This window comes from Prionailurus viverrinus, chromosome A2 (assembly GCF_022837055.1).
Source record: "Prionailurus viverrinus isolate Anna chromosome A2, UM_Priviv_1.0, whole genome shotgun sequence".
Taxonomy (NCBI): domain Eukaryota; kingdom Metazoa; phylum Chordata; class Mammalia; order Carnivora; family Felidae; genus Prionailurus; species Prionailurus viverrinus.
In genome coordinates, this window is record NC_062562.1 from 39,501,877 (window position 1) to 39,522,176 (window position 20,300).

The following is a 20,300-nucleotide window of genomic DNA, read 5'->3' on the forward strand; positions in this document are numbered from 1 at the left end:
GAAATCAGAAGTCAGATACCTAATCAATTGAGCCATCCAGGTGCCCCTCTTCAAACATTTTTATGTGACCATATAAGCATTATATGTACATTATTAAAAAATCATAAAATTATAAAGGAAAAAAATCAACCTTCCTATTAATGGTCAGGGAGAGCAATTTTTATGTATTTATTTATATTCTTTTTCTTTTCATATAAACATCAGAAATGAGATTGTATCCTACATTCCCTTTTCTATCACTGAGTCTTATATTATTGAATTTCTTCTAAAACTGGGGTTAGCTACTTTCTTATGTAAAGTACCAGACGGCAACTTTTTTAGGCTTTGCATGCTGTGTGGTCTTGTAGCTACTCAGCTCTGATATTCACTGTAAAAGCAGCCATAGAAATATGTAATAATTAGGTGTGGCAGTGTTCCAATAAAACTTTTATTTATGGACACCGAAATTCAAATCTCATGTCGTTTTCACATGTTGCAGAATATTACATTTGTTTTTATTTTTTTTAACTATTTGAAAATATCAAATCATTCTTGGCTATGTGCTTGTGGTAGCAGGTTGGATTTGATCCTTGTACAACCAACAGCTTGCCAACGCTCATTGTACATTGTTGTCATTAGTTGCTGCATCATATTCTGTCTGTAGACAAACCCCAGAGCTTATTTAACCAAATTGTTATTTAGGTTGTTTCCAACTTTTCACTGTCACAGACAACATTATGATAAACAACCTTGTAATAAATATGAATGTACTTTTGGAATTTTTCCTTAGAAAATTCTTAGAAGTAGAACTTTGGTGTCAGTGGGGAGGCAGATAAGCATACGGAAGGATGCTCAACATCAAATGTCCTTGGGGAACTGCAGCTGAAGACAGCGAGATACCTACACGCCTATCAGAATGGCTAAAGTCCACAACACTAAATGCTATCGAGGAGGTACAGCAACAGAAAATCTCATTGCTGGTGGGAACACAAGACAGCATAGCAACTTTGGAAAGCAGTTTGACCATTTCTTAGAAAGCTACATGGAGACTGACCATACAATCCAGCAGTCAGACTCTTTGACATTTTCCCTAGATGAATTGAAAAATTGTCCACACAGAAACCTGCACATGAATGTTTATAGCAGCTTTATTTGTAATCACCCCAAATTGGAAGCAAGCAAGATGTCTTTCTATGGGTAAATGTAGAAACAAACCATTGTATACCCATACAATGGAACGTTATTCTGCTCTAAAAAATAAATAAGCTATTGGGGCACCTGGATTTCTCAGTCGGTTAAGCGTCCGACTTCAGCTCAGGTCATGATCTCACAGTTTGTGAGTTCGAGCCCTGCGTCGGGCTCTGTGCTGACAGCTTAGAGGCTGGAGCCTGCCTCGGATTCTGTGTCTCCTCCTCTCTCTGTCCCTCCCATGCTCATGCTCTGTCTCTTGTCTCTCAATAATAAATAAATGTTTAAAAAATTTTTTAAAAAATAAAAAATAAATAAGCTATCAGTCTACAAAAAGACATAGGGAAAACTTAAATGCATACTGCTCTGTATAAGAAGCCAATCTGAACAGGCTATATACTGTATGATTCCAACTATATCCCATTCTGGAAAAGGCAAAACTAAGAGACAGTAAAATAATCAGTGGTTGTAGGGGTGCCTGGGTGGCTCAGTCGGTTGAGCGGCTGACTCTCAATTCTGGCTCAGGTCACTATCTTACGGTTTGTGAGTTAGAGGCCCACATTGGGGCTCCAAGCTGACAGCTCAGAGCCTGCTTGGAATTCTCTCTCTTTCTCTCTCTCTGCCCTTCCCCTGCTCCTCTCTCTCTCTCACTCTCTCTCTGTCTCACAAAATAAATAAACATTAAAAAAAATAATCAGTGGTTGTAGGAATTCAGTGGGAGGGAATGGTGAAGGGATTTTTAGGGTGCTGAAACTATTCTGTAATGGTACATACCTGCCATTATACATTTGTCAAAATCCATAGAATGTACAACACAAAGAGTGAACCCTAAGATAAGCTATGGACTTTACTGGCTAACATATTGATACTAGTTCATCAATTGCAACAATATGCCACACTAATGCAAGATGTAGATAATAGAAATGGAAACTGGGGGGTAGAGAGGGAAAGGGGGAAGGGTAGATGGGAACTCTATGCTTCCTGCTTAGTTTTTCTATAAACATAAAACTGCTCTGAAAACTAAAGCCCATTAATGAAATAACATATGCAAAGAAACTAATATATACTCATTGTAAAAGTTCTAAAGAACACTGAAGTATAAACTTAAAAAATGAAATCACCACCACCACCTCCACAGGTGCCCACTTGTAACAATTCAGTGTCCATCTGTAGAGATTTTTCTCTCCATATAAAATATATATGCATATGTTTTCCAAGACAGAACTTATATTATGAAATTTCTTTTTTATTTTGCTTTTTCTAAAACCTAACTATCATAAACATTTTTCCATGCCAGAAAATATAGATCTACCTAATTTTAACTGTTAACAGTAGTCTATTGTATAGTTCTATCATAATTAATTTTCCCAGTTCGTACTTATTGGTCATTTAGTTTGTTCACAAGGATTTTTTTTTTTAATTACAAAGTAGGTTGTGTTGAAAGTCTTGTGCCTTTATCTTTTGAAGTTCGTTACTGCCAGTTTCCAAAGTGCCCTCTTGGAAGTTTACTCAAATTTATACTCCCCTTGTGTTATTTATGTACCAGCCTCCTAACACCCTTGCTAACTCTGGATGTTATCATTATTATTTTGTTTAATTCTAGCCATGGTCTTTCATTCACTGAGCACTAATAGTGGTGGTGAAGTTAGATTTTCTGTGTAAGTTGCCTGAATAGTGTCCACTTGAACATGCAGAAGCTTCAGATGTTTTCTGTATCTCTGGGGCCTAATCATCCTCTTCTTGTATTCCTTGTTTTTTAGTTACGACAGTGGCCTGACTCATATACAAAGAAGTTCGAGCACCGAATCTACCCCATCACATTTTCGGTTGGAAACCCTCAGGAATGGAAGAAATTATTCAAACCGTGTGCTGCTCAGAGACTCTTTCTTCCGGTAGGAACACGAGCCTTTAATAAGGTGTTCTCAGGAGACAATTGCTCTTGCAAACATGGTGAAATTAACTGGTGTTAAACATTTTACTTAAAGCTGAAAATGTGTTTCTCTTGGATTCTGTAGTTGATTTTCTTACTCTTCAAGATATAGAGAAAGGGTTCTTGTGTGCAAGAAGTTGTCTTTCCAGGGGCACCTGGGTGGCTCAGTTGGTTGAGTGTCCAACTCTTGATTCCGTTCAGGTCATGTTCTGACGGTTCGTGAGTTCAAGCTCCACATTGGGCTCTGTGCTAACTGTGCAGAACCTGCTAGGGATTCACTGTCTCCTCACTGTCTGCCTCTTTCTGTCTCTCTTTCTCTCTCTCTCTCTCCCTCAAAATAAATAAATAAACTTTAAAAAAAAGTTGTCTTTCCACAAGATTGAGGGACTGAGAGCATCCAAAGCATGTCTTGTATTATGAGTCTTTGTGATTATTATTTCTCTTATAACAATAACTATTGCCAGATGTAGCCATGCTAGGGAATAGTTCAAAAAAGGCCCAGAGTTCTGGATCAGGCTTTCAGTTTTTAATTTTTTAATTGAATGCTTTTGTTACCTTTTTAAAAATCCTAAATAGAAAAATCACTGAAGATATATCAAAAATTTTTTTAATGTTTATTTTTGAGAAAGAGACAGAGCGCAAGTAGGTTAGGAACAGAGAGAGGGAGACACAGAATTCAAAGCAGGCTCGGAGCTGTCAGCACAGAACCCAAGGTGGGGCTCAAACTCATGAACTATGAGATCATGACCTGAACTGAAGTCAGATGGTTAATCATCTGAGCCACCCAGGTGCCCCTCACTGAAGATATATCAAAACTGATGTCTATCATGGAGCAAAGATGGCAGCTTTGACTTATGAATTGCACTCTTGACATTTGTGACAGATTCGTGCTTTTGGCAAACATTTACTTGGTGCCCATTAAGTACTAGGCCTTGGGTTAGTGATGGCAATATGGTAACGAGCAAGTTAGCGATAGCCTTGCTCCCTTGGAGTTTGAGCCTAGCAGGGCACTGGACAGGTAATTGAAAGTATGATCTATGCTGAAGTCCCATGGATATATGTAACCTGGGGTTCCACACTGGTCAGAGAAAGGTCATAGAAGATTCTTTTGGGATGTTGCATTTATGCTGAGGCATGAACACCGGAGAAGTGGGGATCACTGAGTGGCAAGGGCCTGGTTGGCAATGAGAGAGAAGAGGGTATTAAGCAGATACAGTAATATGTTCAAAGGCCCTGAATTGGGAAGGAGCATGTTTGGGATAATAAAAGAAGGTAGAGTAACCAGAACATAGAGTGAATGAAGAGGCCAGTAGCAGTTGTATTGTCTGGTCTTTGTGTTAAGGACACTGAAAAGCCATTGACTGATCTCTAGCTTGGAAGTGGCATGATCTGACTTGTGTTTTAAAGAGGACACACTAGTTCATTGCAGTGTGGACGGTGGAATCGCTAGACCAGTTGCTGATGAGGTAGGCTATGGTGGGTGCCCTGAAGATGGATTCAGAACCTCCCCAAGAAGCAGTATTTACCAGTCCTCGTGATTGGCTAGTAGTAAGAGTTGAATTGGGAGAGTGCAGTGATAAGTATTTCACCCAGGTTTCTGACCTGAACAGATATTAAGGCTGATCTGTTTGAAATTGCCTATATTCAGCTATTGATGACCTTGTTATGGTTCATCCTACTTAATGGATGGTGGTCTTCGGAGAGATGGAAAAGGCAAAGGGTGACCAGTTTTCATAGGAGGGAGATGAGTTTAATTTGGGTCCTATTTTGACTCAGAGGTACCTGGGAGATGGCCATGCAGAAAAATCTCACCGTGTGTCAGCTTGAAATCCTAAATGGCAAGTTGGTCCTTTTAGCATTTCTTACCTGGAACCCGTGAGAAGAAAAAGGCCTGGTGGTCCTCTTGGTGTCTGTGCACGCTCACTCACTCATGAAATGGCCTGTTTGTCACATGCCATGGACCTTCATGTGAGGTGGGATTAACTGCGTAAAAGTGTGGGTAAGGAACAACTAATTTAAACTGGAACTAAAATCTGTATGTTGGTAATATAATAACTAATCACCATGTCAGAAGATGAGAAAAAAATGTCAGGTTTCTTTTCCTTATCTCTGTTTTAGGGGGGGAAATGTATTCAAAACCCAGGTTCCTATTGGAAAATTGTCTCTCCCACCTATCCAAAAAATATAAGCAACCCAGTGGAGCCACATTTGAATTTTCCCTGACCTTGAGTTGTGCCTTTATTGCCACGATTAAAAAAACAAACCTACCACATGATGGTTTTTGTTCATTCCCAGCTAAGTAAGCATTCCATTTTGAATGACAAATGAGTGCTGGTATTCCTTATCTGCTTTTGATAATGGAAACTAGCCCTCCTTAAAAATAATAAAGAGGGATTGTAGTTGACAGGACATTTACCTTCTCCAAGTCGTGTATCATAACAGCAGATTATGAGCATGGCATTTTGGGGCATCAGTAGAAGTATTGAACCTCAGGGTAATTTGAAGTAAAGTCTAGGTGATGTTTTCCTTGAAATTCATCTCTGTAAAACCAAATCAAATGTACTACTGAGCCAGCAGAGTGAAGATGGAGGTTCCCAAAATGCAAACATTCTAGCAAGTGGTAGGTCAGTCGATTGAGAACCACAGTCTCACCCATATTCTGAGGCAGTGTCATCTACCCCAAGCCTGTAGAAATAAAACCCCTTCTCACATAAGATCTCACTATCAGAATAAGATCAGAGTACAAGTCTGCATCCAAAGCCTATTAGTTTCTTAAGTACAATTAGTGGAATTCAGATCCCACCAATTCATGATTTATGAAGTCCCAGAAACCAGTGGACCTTTAATTTTCTATTTCTGTGAATAATGGTTCTAAGAGCAGGACCATTATTAGTGCGAAGTAAGCTCCAGCTGGCTTGTACTAGTAAGCTGTCTAAGATGCATACCACTTTCAGGTAGCTCAGAAGCTGAAAGTTTTTAAAACAATCTGTCAATTACAAATAAATCAAATCTGTTCATTCAAATTTATCCTAGAGTACTTTTCCCTTTTCCTTTAGTGACAGCCATAAAGCTTTCACTATGGTAAAAGTAATGGAGTGTCATGAATTCATAATACCCTTCTCCCATTTAATTGGAATTACTGAGATTTTATAATGGCTCTATACATTTTGTTGCACACTCTGCCTCCTTGATTCCAAAAATCTACGTCCTCACTAATTGTGGTCTTCTGGGGACCCTAGAGATATTTAAAACATGACAGGGATCATTGAATTGCAGAATCTTCAGAGACTTTATTGGCAAATGGCATCCATTGTGGAAATTTACATTAGGTTAAGGTGCTATGTAGTTCTCACTCGAGGAGAAAGGCCCCCTTTAACAAAGTTTTGATAAATTCCAAGATTACAATAATGTCTCATGTCATTCTTGCTCCCAACACTTGGCCACAACCATCCATCTCAGAGGAAGAAGTTAGTGAAGGATATTGTCATGAGAGGTAGGATACAATTGCTTACAGCCTTGACCTGTAAATTCTTCCTGAATTTTCTGGACATTTCGATATTTCTAACAAAGTTGACTCATCCTTTAATATTTCAAAGGCATACCATGACAAATAAATAGAAATCTTAGATTGCCTAGGTTTTCTACATCACATCTCAAGTAGCAATATGTAATCTTTCCTTTTTCTGCTTACAGTTTGTTAAAGAGGTTTGTAACTGGTTCCAATATTTGGAAAACTGTATACTTACAAGAAATATTTTAATGAGTCAGCTATAAGCTAATGGACAAGAGAGGTTACCTGACTTATAAGAATTTTCTATAATTAAGGTCAGGCCTCTGTGCTATTATTAATATTATAACTCAGCGTTAGCAGTTAACATTCAGGCTTCCTTGGAACCAGTGCTTTGGACGTCAACAAATACTGACAGATATATGAGAACATATTAAAAATCCTTAGTAAGAGGAATGTCTATTAGAATCACTACAAATGATGTCTCTGTATTTCATTAAACATTAAGAAGCCATAAATTATTAGGATAAGATGAGCTATCAAAAAGATCCCTTGAAAATGACCCTCGATCCCAGTTTGGTTGAACAAGCTTTCCACACTCCTTATCATTTACTCACACACTATTAAAAGCTTGACATTCAGGATATTAGTTACAACTCTTGGTTACCTGTGAAAAAACTCAACTCCCAAGTAGCTAAAGAAAGAGGAAATTTTTTGGCTTAACTGACAGTGAAATGCAGATGATCCCAAGCATAGGACTGATCTGGGTGCTCACATATGTCACCCAGGCTCTGAGTGCCTCTACCTCAGTCCTTCCAGGGCTCACTCCAGGAGTATAATGATTGCTTGAAGCAGCCTGAGATCCAAATGCTAGAAGCTTAGCCTAGTAGAAAAAGCAGAAAAAGCAGAAAGGGTGGCTACTTCCAAAATGGTGGCAGAAGAACTCTGTGCAAATGTTCCCCAGAGAGATAGGCATAAGTGGTAAAAATTATTTTTAAAGCAACTATCTAGAATCTTTGGACATTATGATAAGGACCTAAGCAAATAAAGAAACAGATTATTCAAGAAAATCTACTAATGTAACCAAATCCAAGCTTGCTTTGCTTGCTACATAACAGGCCCATAATCTAGAGGCAAGATATTAGGGTAAGTAAAGTGACTTTATTTGGAAAGCCAGAAAACCAAGGGGATGCAGACCATTGTCCTAAAGAACCATCTCCCCTTGGCAGGAAATTTGAGCTTCTTTTATGTTGTTAGCAAAAGAGGGAACTGAGAGGGAATTGGAGTCCAAAGATGACTGATGTCTGTAGATATCTGAAGAAGGTTGTGTAACTTATTTGTCCTTGGTCAGTGATCTTTGTGTACAGGAATCTGGTCATGTCATTCCTGTGAATGTTAAGCATATCATAGTCATTTCTGTATGTGCTTCCCTATCTCCTCAGGTAAGGTAGATTTTGGGTAGAAAGCAGTGTTTCCAAATCTTAGCCGTAAGCAAAATGTCTTCGCTGATTAACATGGCTACCTCTAGGGCTAAAGCAGAAGTTTCTAAGCTTCCGTCACACTAGCAAGGGAAATAGAAGCAACATGGAGTCAGACATGCTGGTTTTCTCCCTGTTACAGTAAAACTTGGTAAGAAAGAGGGAGAGTCTGTGACATTTGAACCTCCCTCTGGTCTCTCCTTCCAACTCAGCATGATGGAATGTCAGCTCTGGGTAATTCAGTCAAGAATACAGGGATCCTTTCTCCCCAGCTCCTGGTTGAGAGATACGGTATTAACTTAGGGAGGGCAGGCCATGAGGAGTTCTCATCTCTACAGCTATGTATCACAGAGCTTAAATTCCAGGCAAATGTAGCCAACATCCTGGGGCTTCCTTAATTAAGAGGAAGCTGGTACCTTCATGAGAACAACAAACTAAACTATAAGCTAGTTAGTTTACCAGGGAGAACAGGGAAAGAGACAGACAAAAAGTGCCTTCTTGGTGCCAGAACAACGTTCAAAGACTGGCCTCAATAACTATCCCTGCAAATAAGCCAAATTGAATTGGATCAGATGGAGGAGCACTTAGTGCCTCAAAAACAATTAGCTGGCAGTTAGTGGAGGGTAATAGCTGGGTGTAATATCATCAGAGGTAGACAGCTTAACAGAAAGATTAGAGAGTCAGTCAAAGAGAGGTGATAAAACCACCAGCCTTTCAGGATGGCTGTGTGCATGCCCCAGGCTGCACCCAGTGAGGAACAATACCACCGGCTGCATAGAGTGGGTGAAGTGGACTTTCCTAAAATAGTCCAGGCAAGATTCTAAATAAATGAATAAATAAATAAACATCAAAGGGTGCCAGGGTGGCTCAGTCAATTAAGCGTCTGACTTCAGCTCAGGTCATGATCTTGCGGTTCGTGAGTTCGAGCCCCGCGTCAGGCTCTGTGCTGATAGCTCAGAGCCTGGAGCTTGCTTCAGATTCTGTGTCTCCCTCTCTTTCTGCCCCTCCCCTGATTGCTTGTTCTCTCTCTCTCTCTCAAAAATAAATAAACATTAAAAAAATTAAAAAAAAAAGAAATAAAAAACATCAATAAGCCCTGTAGGTTGGAGTTGCTAAAATATATTATCTAAAACATCCTATCATACTATAATACATTAACATGCTAAATACGTTATCCATATTTTTTCATCAAAAAAATTTGAGGCAAAGAAACGGAAAACTGTGACTCATTCACAGGAAAAAATGCAAGCAATAGAAAATGCCTGTGATAGGACCCAGATGTCAGATTTAATAGAAAAAGACTTCACCCCTTGGGGGCCAGGCCTCGCTCTGGTCACTTGATGGGGTCTCATCCCTAGGGACATAGTACAGCCCTGGGGCTCTGCTGGTGTGGGCTCAGGACCTGTGGGTACCAGCCTGATTCCTGAGGGTCTGACCAGGAGGTAGAGACATCACCACCACTTGGGACCCCAGCTCTCCCCAGCTGTCAGTAATTAAAAGCAATCTAACACGCATACACACGCACACACAAATAACAAACGACTTCAAAGCAGCCATTATATTTTCAAGCAACAAAAGGGAACCATACTTAAGTAAAGTAAGCTATGATGACAATACTTCATAAAACTAAGAATATCGGTAAAAAGATGAAACTTATTTTTAAAAACAGCCAAATGGAACTTCTGGAGTTAACAGTTACAATGATTGAAATGAAAAGTCATTAAAGGAGCTCACAGCAGATTTGAAATTAAAGTAGAAAGAATTGGTAAATTTGCAGATAGATCAATAAAGGTCATGCAATCCAAGGAACAGAGAAAAATAATGATTAAAATTGACCAGAAACTGAGAGAAATGTGCAACACATAAAGCAAGTGAGCATATGCATGATGAGAGTGCCAGAAGGAGAGGGGAAAGAGAGAGAGGAATAGAAAAAACTATTTGAAGAAATAATGGTTGAAAACGTGCCAATTTGATGAAAAACTATCTACCCATCAAAGTTCACAGAACTCTAAGTAAGATAAACTCAAGGAGGTCCACATGCAGGCAAATCATAATAAAGATCCTGAAAGACAAGTCTTAAAAGTAACAAGAGAAAAACAACTTGTTACATACAAGGGAACTCCATTAAGATTAACAGCAAATTTCTCATTAGAAACTGTGGAGGCCAGAAGGCCATGGGATGACATATTTGAAGTGCCAAGGGGTGGGGGGAAACTGTCAACCAAAAATCTTATATCTAGCAAAACTGTTTTAAAAATGAAGGTGAGATAGGCTGTGTGCCCAACAGTCCTCTGGATCTGTTTCTTGCTTCAACAGGATTTGGATGGAATAGACCCAGGCATGCCTCTTCTACCAGCCTCCTACCACCCTCCAAATTTTTTTCAGTCTCAACCTTCAGAGCCATCTTCTCAGCTACCCTCTGCCTCCGGGACCAGCCAACACCCTGTACTGAGCTTAGCTCCTTATTAGCAATCAAATATGAACTCTCAGATTCATCAGAATTATTCCACAGAAGTGGATGCTGCTGTCAACCACCTGGTCAGGATGGATCTACCGGCCTCCTACACCTACCTCTTTCTGGGCTTCTATTTCTGCAAAGATGTAGCTCTGGAGGGCATGGGCCACTCTTTCCACAAGTTGGCTGAAGCAGAATGAGCCTACTGAGCTGTCCCTTGAAGATGCAAAACCAGCACCGCAGCCATGCCCAGGATGTGCAGAAGCCATCCCCAGATGAGTGGAGTAAAACCTTGGATGCCATGGAAACAGCCCTTGTTCTGGAGAAGACCTGAACCAGACCCTTTTGGATCTGCATGCCCCGGGTTCTGCCCACGCAGACTCCTATCTCTGTGACTTCCTGGAGAACCACTTCCTAGATGAGGAGGTGAAACTCATCAAGAAGATGGGCAACAAGCTTTCTAACCTCCCCAGGATGGGCTGGGCAAGTATCTATTTGAAAGGCTCACACTTAAGCATGACTACGAACTGCTCAAGCCCAGCAGCCTTTGAGGGGCCCTCTGGCATCCCTGTGGTGTCGGGACTTATGCCTGAGCCTCTTCCTGAGGCCACAAGGCAGCTTTTAAACCACCCTGGAACCTTGAGGCCTCTCCCAACCCTCTCCCAAGCCATGCACCAAATGGAAACAATAAAACTTCTCACAGAAAAAAAAAAAAAAAGAAAAAGAAGGAGAAGGAGAATGAGAAGGTAAAATTGAGTCATTCCCAGATAAAGAAAACTGAGATAGTTTGGTGCTAGCAGAACTGACTTATAAGCAATACTAAAGAAAGTTCTTCATGCTAAAAGCAAATGAGTCCAGACAGTAATTCAAAATCACTTCATAAAAAAGAGCCTTAGTAAAGGCAATTATATAGAAAACATTATAATGAATATTTCTTTTCTTAGTTCTTTTTAAAGTAATTTCTGCACCCAGTGTGGAGCTTGAACTCATAACCCTGAGATCAAAAGTCACATGCGTTACTGACTGAACCAGCCAGGCACTCCTATAATGAATATTTCTTATCATTTATTCTCTTAATTTACTTTAAAAACAATTATATAATACAATATGTATGTAACTGTATTGTTGGGACTGTAACATAGAAATGTAATGTATTTAAAAATAATAACACAAAGGTGGTTGGAGTTGAGCAAAGTTGTGGGGATAACAAAATGATAACAGAGAGTAACTCAAATCCACAGGAACAAATGAAGAAAATCAGAAATGGTAGAAGAAGGTTAATATAACAAACTCCATAAATATATCCTTGTTCTCCTTCCTCTCCTAGCTTCTTTAAAACACGTACAATTACATGAAGTAGCAATTACAACAGTATATTACTGGGTTTGTGACAGGTATGGATGTAATACATACAACAATGACATCACAAAATGGAGACAAGAGAATAGAGTTATATAGGACTGACATTAGTGTACCTTACTGGAATTAAGTTAGTATAAATCTGAAGCATATTTTGATAAGATATATATGGTAAGCCCGGGAGCAACCACTGAAGAAAAATATGGTAAAAACAAATCACTATCTTAAAATGTTACATTAGAAAATATCTACTCAATGCAAAAGAAAGCAGTAAAGGAAGAGTATGGGAACAAAAGAGACAGGAGACATATTGAGAAGAAAAAGTAAAATGGCAGACATAAATTCAACTATATCAATAACATTAAATGAGAGTGGATAAAACAATCCAATCAAAAGGCAGAAATTGCCAGAGATAGGTAATAATAAAAAAAAACCATAATGTGCTATGTACAGGAAACATACCTTAGGTTCAAAGATACAAATAGGTTAGAAGCAAAATGATGGAAAAAGATGTCAATCAAACAGCAACCACAAGATAGCTGGAGTGGCTATACTAATATCAGACAGAACAGAACTGAAAAAAAATTGCTAGAGGAAAACAGGCACATTTTATAATGCTAAAAACATTAACCCACCAAGAAGATATAACAATTATAAATATACAACATGAAGCCTAAACTGACAGAATTCGAGGGAGAAATAGGCAGTCCACCAATAATAATGGGAGACTTTAATGCCCACATTCAATAATGGGTTTCAATAGGTAGATCATCAACAAGGAAATAGACCTGAACAACACTTAAAACCAATTGGACTAACAGATACCTATAGAGCCCTCCACCCAAGACTGGTAGAACCCATGTTCTTCTGAGTGCATCTGGAACATTCCCATGGCAGACCACATGTTAGGCCACAAAACAAGCCTCAATGAATTAAAAAGGACTGAAGTCATGTAAAGTATGTTCTTTGACCACAGTGGAATGAAATTAGAAGTCATTAAGAGAAAGAAATTTGGGAAACTCAAAAATAATGTGGAAATTAAACAACACCCTCCTAGATAACCAATGGGCCAAAAAAGAAATTACAGAAAAAATTAGAAAATACTTTGAGATAAATGAAAATAAGCATACCAAAACTTATGAGAGCAACTGAAGCAGTACTTAGATGGACATTTATAGTTGTAAACTGCTACATTACAAATGAGGAAAGATTTTAAATCAGTATTTTAACCTTCTACCTGATACACTTGAAAAAGAACAAACCAAATCCAAGCAAGAGCAAGGAAGGAAAGAGTAAAGATTAGAGTAAAAAATAATGAAGTAGAATAGGCAAGGAATAGAGGATAACAACAGAACTGAAAGTTCATTCTTTGAAAAGATCAACAAAATTGATAAACCTGTAGCTAGACTGAACAAGAGAGAAAAAGAAGACTCAAATTACTGAAGTCAGGAATGAAAGAGGGGAGATGAATACCAACATTAGTGATATAAAAAGAATTTTAAAGCAACAGTATAAAAAACTGTATGATGGTCAGTTAGATAACTTAGATGAAATGGACAACTTTGAAAATGACAACTCAGCACAGAGCCCGAGGTGGGGCTCAAACTCACAAACGGTGAGATCATGACCTGAGCCGAAGCTGGACGCTCAACCAACCGAGCCACCCAGGCGCCTCTGGTAGAGGTCATTTCAGAGAATGAACCCCAAAGGCAAAAGTTACAGGGTAAAGGCTGACTGTTCTGATCGTCTATTCTTTAATAATCTGTGCAAACAGTAAGAAAGTACTTTTGGGGTGCCTGGGTGGCTCAGTTGGTGAGCGTCCGACTTCAGCTCAGGACTAGATGGTTTCGTCGGTGAGTTCTACCAAACCTTTAAATAATTAATACAAATTGTTTCCAATGTCTTTCAAAAAAAAAAATAGAAAAGAAGTAAATATGTCCCAACTCACTCTATTAGGCCACATATTAACCTGTTACCAAAACCATGCAGTGACATCACAAGATGTCAGACCAATTACAGACCAATTACTCATGAATGTAAAAATTCATGAGATGGAAAAATCCTCAACAAATACTACCATAGAAAATCCAGCAACTCAAAAACGGATTATACACTATATCTAAGTGGGATTATCCCCAGGGATACAAAGTTGGTTTAACATAGTAAAACCAATTAATGTAATATAATATGTAAACAGAATAAAGAACAAAAACGTCATGAATATCTCAATAGATGCAGAAAAAAACTGACAAAATCTAGTACCCTTTATGAAAAAAAAAACAAAACAAAACACATTCAACCCTAAGAATAGAAGAGAACGTTCTCAACCTGATGTAGGGCTTCTATAAAAACTTCACAATTGGTGTGATACTTAATGGCAAAAGACTGAATTCTTTACCTCTAAGATCAGATAAAAAATAGTTAAATGCTCTCAAAATTTCATTTATTTATTTATTTATTTATTTATTTATTTATTTATTTATTGTAGAGAGAAAGACTATGCACACACACACATGCTTTCATGAGCATGGGAGGGGCAGAGGGAAAGAGAATCTCCAGCAGGCTCCACACTCAGCACGGAGCTCTATGCAAGGCTCGATCTCAGGACTGTGAGATCATGACCTGAGCCGAAATCAAGAGTTGGATGCTTAACTGATTCAGCCACCCAGACGTCCCTATGCTCTCAAAATTTCTATTCAGCATTGTAGTGAAAGTTCTAGTTGGGGCATTCAGGCAAGAAAATGGAATAGAATGAATTCTGATTTGAAAGAAAGAAGTAAAACTATCTCTATTGTCAAATGACTTCATATCGTATATAGAAAATCCTAAGGAATCAACTTAAAAAATAATTAGCATTAATACACAAATTCAGTGGGGTCCCTGGGTGGCTCAGTCGGTTAAGCATCCATCTTCAGCTCAGGTCATGATCTCACGGTTTGTAGGTTTGGGCCCCGCATCAGGCTCTCTGCTGACAGCTGGCTTCGGATTTTGTCTCCCTCTCTCTTTGCCCTTCCCCCACTCACACTCCAAGTGTCTTCCTCCAAAATAAATAAATACCAATACAAATTTAAAAAATAAACAAATTTAGTAAGGTTGCAAGATACAAAACCAAGACACAGAAATAAATTGTATTTCTAAACACTTCCAATAAGTAATCCCAAAATAAGATTAAGAAAACAATTCCATGTATAATGACAAAAATAATAAAATGCCTAAGAATAAATTTAACAAAATGAGTGTAAAATCTGTACTCTGAAAATTGTAAGAGTTGTTGAAAGAAATTGAAGAAGAGTTAAATGGAAAGACAGCTCATGTGCATAGATCAAAAGACTTAATATTGTTAAGATGGCATTAGTCCTCAACATTGTCTACAGAGTCAGTGCAGTCTTTAGCAAAATCCCACCTGACTTCAGTGCAGAAATTGACAAGCTGATCCTAAAATTCATACAGAAATCCAAGGAACTATAGTGTCAGTAAACTTCTAGCCAGGCTAACTAAATAAAAAAGAGAAAGGACACAAATTACTATTATTAGAAATGAAAGAGGGGACATCATTAGTACAGATTTATTTTGATGGACATTAAAAGTTTAATAAAAAAATACTAACATTTCTATGACCACAAATTTGATAAGTTAAATGAAATGGATTGATTCCTTGAAAGACACAAACTATCAAAACTCACACAAGAAGAAATAGATCATCTGAATAACCCTGTGCCTATTAAAGAAATTGAATCAATAATTAATACCTTACAAACAGAAAGTACCAGGGCCAGATGGGTTTGCTGGTGAATTCTATCAAACATTTAAGGACAAAGTTATGCCAGTTCTCTACAATCTCTTTCAGAGGATAGAAGAAGAGGGAATACTTCCTAACTCATTATATGAGGCCACCATTGCTCTAATGCAAAACCAGACAAAACGATAATAAGGGAACTATAGACTAATTATCTCTCATTAACACAGATGCAAAAATCCTCAACAAATTATTAGCAAATCAAATCCAAAAAAGCATAGAAAATATTATACACCTTAACCAAGTGGGATTTATCCCAGGTATGCAGGGCTGGTTCAGCATTAAAAAGTCAATTAACAAGGTGCCTGGGTGGCTCAGTCAGTTGGGCGTCCAACTTCAGCTCAGGTCATGATCTCGCTGTCTGTGAGTTCAAGCCCTGCGTCAGGCTCTGTGCTGATGGCTGGGAGCCTGGAGCCTGTTTCAGATTCTGTGTCTCCCTCGCTCTCTGCCCCTCCCCCACTCATGCTCTGTCTCTGTCTCTGTCTCTCAATCTCTCTCTCTCCCTCTCTGTCAAAAATAAATGAACATTTAAAAAAATTGTTTTAAAAAGTCAATTAGCGTAGCCCATCACATCAACAGGCTAAAAGAGGGAAAGTACATGATCTTATTAATAGATGCAGAAAAAACATTTGACAGACTTCAACATTTATTCATGATAAAAACTGTCAGTAAACTAGGAATTAAAGGGAACCTTATCAACTTGATAAAAAACTGTCTATAAAAATCCCTACAGCTGGGGCATTTGGGTGGCTCAGTTGGATGAGCGTCCAGCTTCAGCTCGGGTCACAATCTCATGGTTTGTGAGTTTGAGCCCTGCATTGGGCTCTCTGCTGTTAGCACAGAGCCTGCTTCACATCCTCTGTCCCCTGCTGTCTACTCCTCCCCTACTCACACTCTCTCTCTCAAAAATAAATAAATAAACATTAAAAAGAAACCCAACAGCTAATTTTGTACTTAATGAATCTTACAAAGTAAGCTTTAGGACCTTAATAGGATAGGGAGACTCAATATTGTCAAGATGTCACTCCTTCCCAAGACAATTTATAGATTCACCTCAATTCCAGTCAAAATCCTACCAAGTTACTTTAAAAATATAAACAATCTGTAAAGTTCTTATGGACAGGCAAAAGGCTCAGAATATCCAATACAGTGTTGAAAGAGAAGAACAAAGTTGCGTAACTGATGCTACGCAGCTTTAAGACTTACTCTAAAGCTATAGTAATCAAAACAGAGTTGTATAGGCAAAAGAATAGACAAATAGATCAACGGAACAGAATAGAGAGTCTATAAATAGACCCCCATAAATACAGTCAACTGATCTTTGACAGAGGAGCAATACAATGGAACAAAGATAGTCTCTTCAACGAATGGTGCTGGAACAACTGGATATCCATATACAAACTGATAAATATAGATGCAGACCTTACATACTTCAAAAAGTAACTCAAAATGGGTCAGATACTAAAGTGTAAAATGCAAAACTATAAAACTCCTGGAAGATAACATAGGAGAAGACCTAGATGACCTTGGGTACCATGGTGGCTTTTTAGATATAATGCCAAAGACATGATCCGTGAAAGAAACCATTGATAAGATGGACTTTGTTCAGTTTAAAAGCTTCTGCTCTGTGAAAGACAGTATCATGAGAATGGGAAGACCAGGTATAGGCTGGAATAGAATATTTGCAAATTTCTGATAAAGGATTATTATCCAAAATATACCAAAAACTCTTTAAAACTCAACAATAAGAAGCAACCTAATTTTTTTAATATATGAAATTTATTGTCAAATTGGTTTCCATACCACACCCAGTGCTCATCCCAAAAGATGCCCTTTTCAATGCCCATCACCTACTCTCCCCTCCCTTCCACCCCCCATCAACCCTAAGTTTGTTCTCAGTTTTTAAGAGTCTCTTAAGAAGGAACCTAATTTAAAAGTGGGCCAAAGACTGGGGCGCCTGGGTAGCTCAGTCAGTTAAGCGTCCGACTTTGGCTCAGGTCATGATCTCACAGTTAGTGGGTTTGAGCCCTGCGTTGGGCTCTGTGCTGGCAACTCGGAGTCTGGAGTCTGCTTTGGATTCTATCTCCCTCCCTCTCTCTCTCTGCCCCTCCGCGCTTGCTCTCTCTCTCTCAAATATAAATAAACATTAAATTTTTTAAAATGGGCAAAGACTTTAATAGACACCTAATCAAGGAAGATGTACAGATGAAAAATAAGTATATGAAAAGATGCTTTATATAGTATGTCATCAGAGAAGTGCAAATTAAACCAATAATGAGATACCACTACACATATGTTAGAATGGCCAGAAGGAATGCTGGTGTTACCAAATTCTGATGAGGGGGTGGACCAACAAGAATTCTCATGCCTTGCTGGTGGGAATGAAAAATGGATGGGGTGCCTGGGTGACTCAGTCAGTTAAGCATCGGCTCAGGTCACGATCTCATGGTTCGTGAGTTCAAGCCCCACATCTGGCTCTGTGCTGACAGCTAGCTCAAAGCCTGGAGCCTGTCTTCAGATTCTGTGTCTCCCTCTCTCTCTGTTCCTCCACTGCTCGTGCTGTCTGTCTGTCTGTCTCTCTCTCTCAAAAATAAATAAAAACATTGAAAAATTAAAAAAAAAAGAAAAGAAAAATGGTACAGCCACTTTGGAAGATAGTTTGGTGGTTTCTTACAAAACTAAATGTACCTTTACCATGGGACCAGCAGTTGCACTTTTAGTATTTACCCAAAGTAGCTGAAAACATGCCCACACAGTAACCTGTACTTAGATGTTTATAGCAGCTTTATTCATAATTTTGAAAACTTGGAAGCAACCAAGATGTCCTATGGCAGGTAAATGGATAAATAAACTGGACACATCCAGATAATGGGATATTATTGAGTGCTTAAAAAGAATTGAGCTATCAAGCCCTGAAAAGTCATGGAGGAAACTTAAATGCATATTACTAAGTGTAAGAAGCCTATCTGAAAAAGCTACACATTTTTGATTCCAGCTATATGACTTTCTGTTAAAGGCAAAAAGCTATGGAGATAATGAAGATGTTTGCCTGGTTGGGGGGCAGCCAGGGTAATGAATGAACAGGCAATGCACTGAGGGTTTTTAGGGCAGTGATAATATTCTATATGGTATTACACTGGTATATATATGTAACTATACCTTTGTCCAAACCCAAGAATGTACAACACCAAAAGTTAACCATCATGTAAAGTATGTACTTGGGGTTATTATGATATGTCAATGTAGGTTCATACTTGGTAACAAATATACCATTCTGATGAGCGATGTTGATAATAGAGGAGACTATGCACGTGTAGAGACAGGAGATATAGGAGAAATCTCTGTACTTTCTCTTAATTTTGTTGTGTACCTGAAACTGCTCTTTAAAATAATCTTTATTAGAAAGAAAGAATGAGGGGCGCCTGGGTGGCTTGTCGGTTAAGCGTCCGACTTCGGCTCAGGTCATGATCTCACAGTCTGTGGGTTCGAGCCCCGCATCGGGCTCTGTGCTGACAGCTCAGAGCCTGGAGCCTGCTTCCGATTCTGTGTGTCTCTCTCTCTCTGGCCCTCCCCTGCTCATGTTCTGTCTCTCTCTGTCGCAAAAATAAATAAAAACATTTAAAAAAAAAAAAGAAAGAAAGAATGAAAGAGGGAAAGAAAGAAAGAAAGAAAGAAAGAAAGAAAGAAAGAAAGAGGGAGGGAGGGAGGAAGGAAGGAAGGAAGGAAGGAAAGAAGGAAGGAGAACTCAAGGGACCCAAAATATCCAAAACCAACCTGGAAAAGGTGAGCAAGGTTGAAAGATTCTCACTTCCTGATTTTAAAATTTACTACTAAGGTACAGTAACCAAGCCAAAGCAGTACTGGCATAAGGATAGACATAGAGAGCAATGGAAGAGAATTGAGTCCAGAAATGAATCCTCATAGTTACAGATTCATTCAATGGAGAAATAGTAATCTTTTCAACAAATGGTGCCAGGAAAACTGAATATCCACATGCAAAAGAATAAAGTTGTATTCCCTACTTCATGCCATATTAAAAAAATTAATTCAAGTGGATCAAAGACCAATATAGAAGAGCTAAAAATGGAAAAGTCTTAGAAGAAAATACAGGAGTAAATCTTCAGGACCTTCAATTAGACTGTGTTGTTTTTTTTTTTGTTTGTTTGTTTTAAGATATGATACCAAAAACCCATGGAACAAAAGAAAAACTGGATATTTGGACTACATCAGAATTGAAAACTTCTGTGCTTCAAATAAGACCATCAAGAAAATATAGAGAAAGACATCCACAGAATGGGAGAATATATTTGCATATCACATATCTGATAAGGAACTTGTTATAAATAATTCTTACAACTCAATAATAAAAAGATAAATAGCCCAATTAAAAAATGGGCAAAGGATCTGAATAGACATGCCTCCAGAGAAGATATAAAAAGAGGAAGTATACGTATAAAAGATGCTCAACATCATTAGTCATCAGGGGAATGAAATCAAAACCACACTGAGATGCCACTTCACCCCACTAGGATGGCTGTAATCAAAAAGACATTATAACAAATGTTGGCAAGGATGTGGATAAACTGGAAGCCCTGTGCACTGCTGGT

At 38.5% G+C, this 20,300-nt stretch overlaps 1 protein-coding gene and 1 pseudogene across 1 annotated transcript in view; both read left to right on the forward strand.

Annotated features, from left to right (window-relative positions):
* GXYLT2 (glucoside xylosyltransferase 2) overlaps positions 1–20,300 on the forward strand; it is a 92,387-nt gene that overhangs the window by 27,477 nt on the left and 44,610 nt on the right. Inside the window, exon 3 of the mRNA XM_047850381.1 lies at positions 2,928–3,059. Coding sequence (XP_047706337.1) covers positions 2,928–3,059 — 132 coding nt within the window. The remainder of the gene's footprint in view (positions 1–2,927; positions 3,060–20,300) is intronic.
* On the forward strand, positions 10,417–11,089 carry LOC125160916 (ferritin light chain-like; annotated as a pseudogene).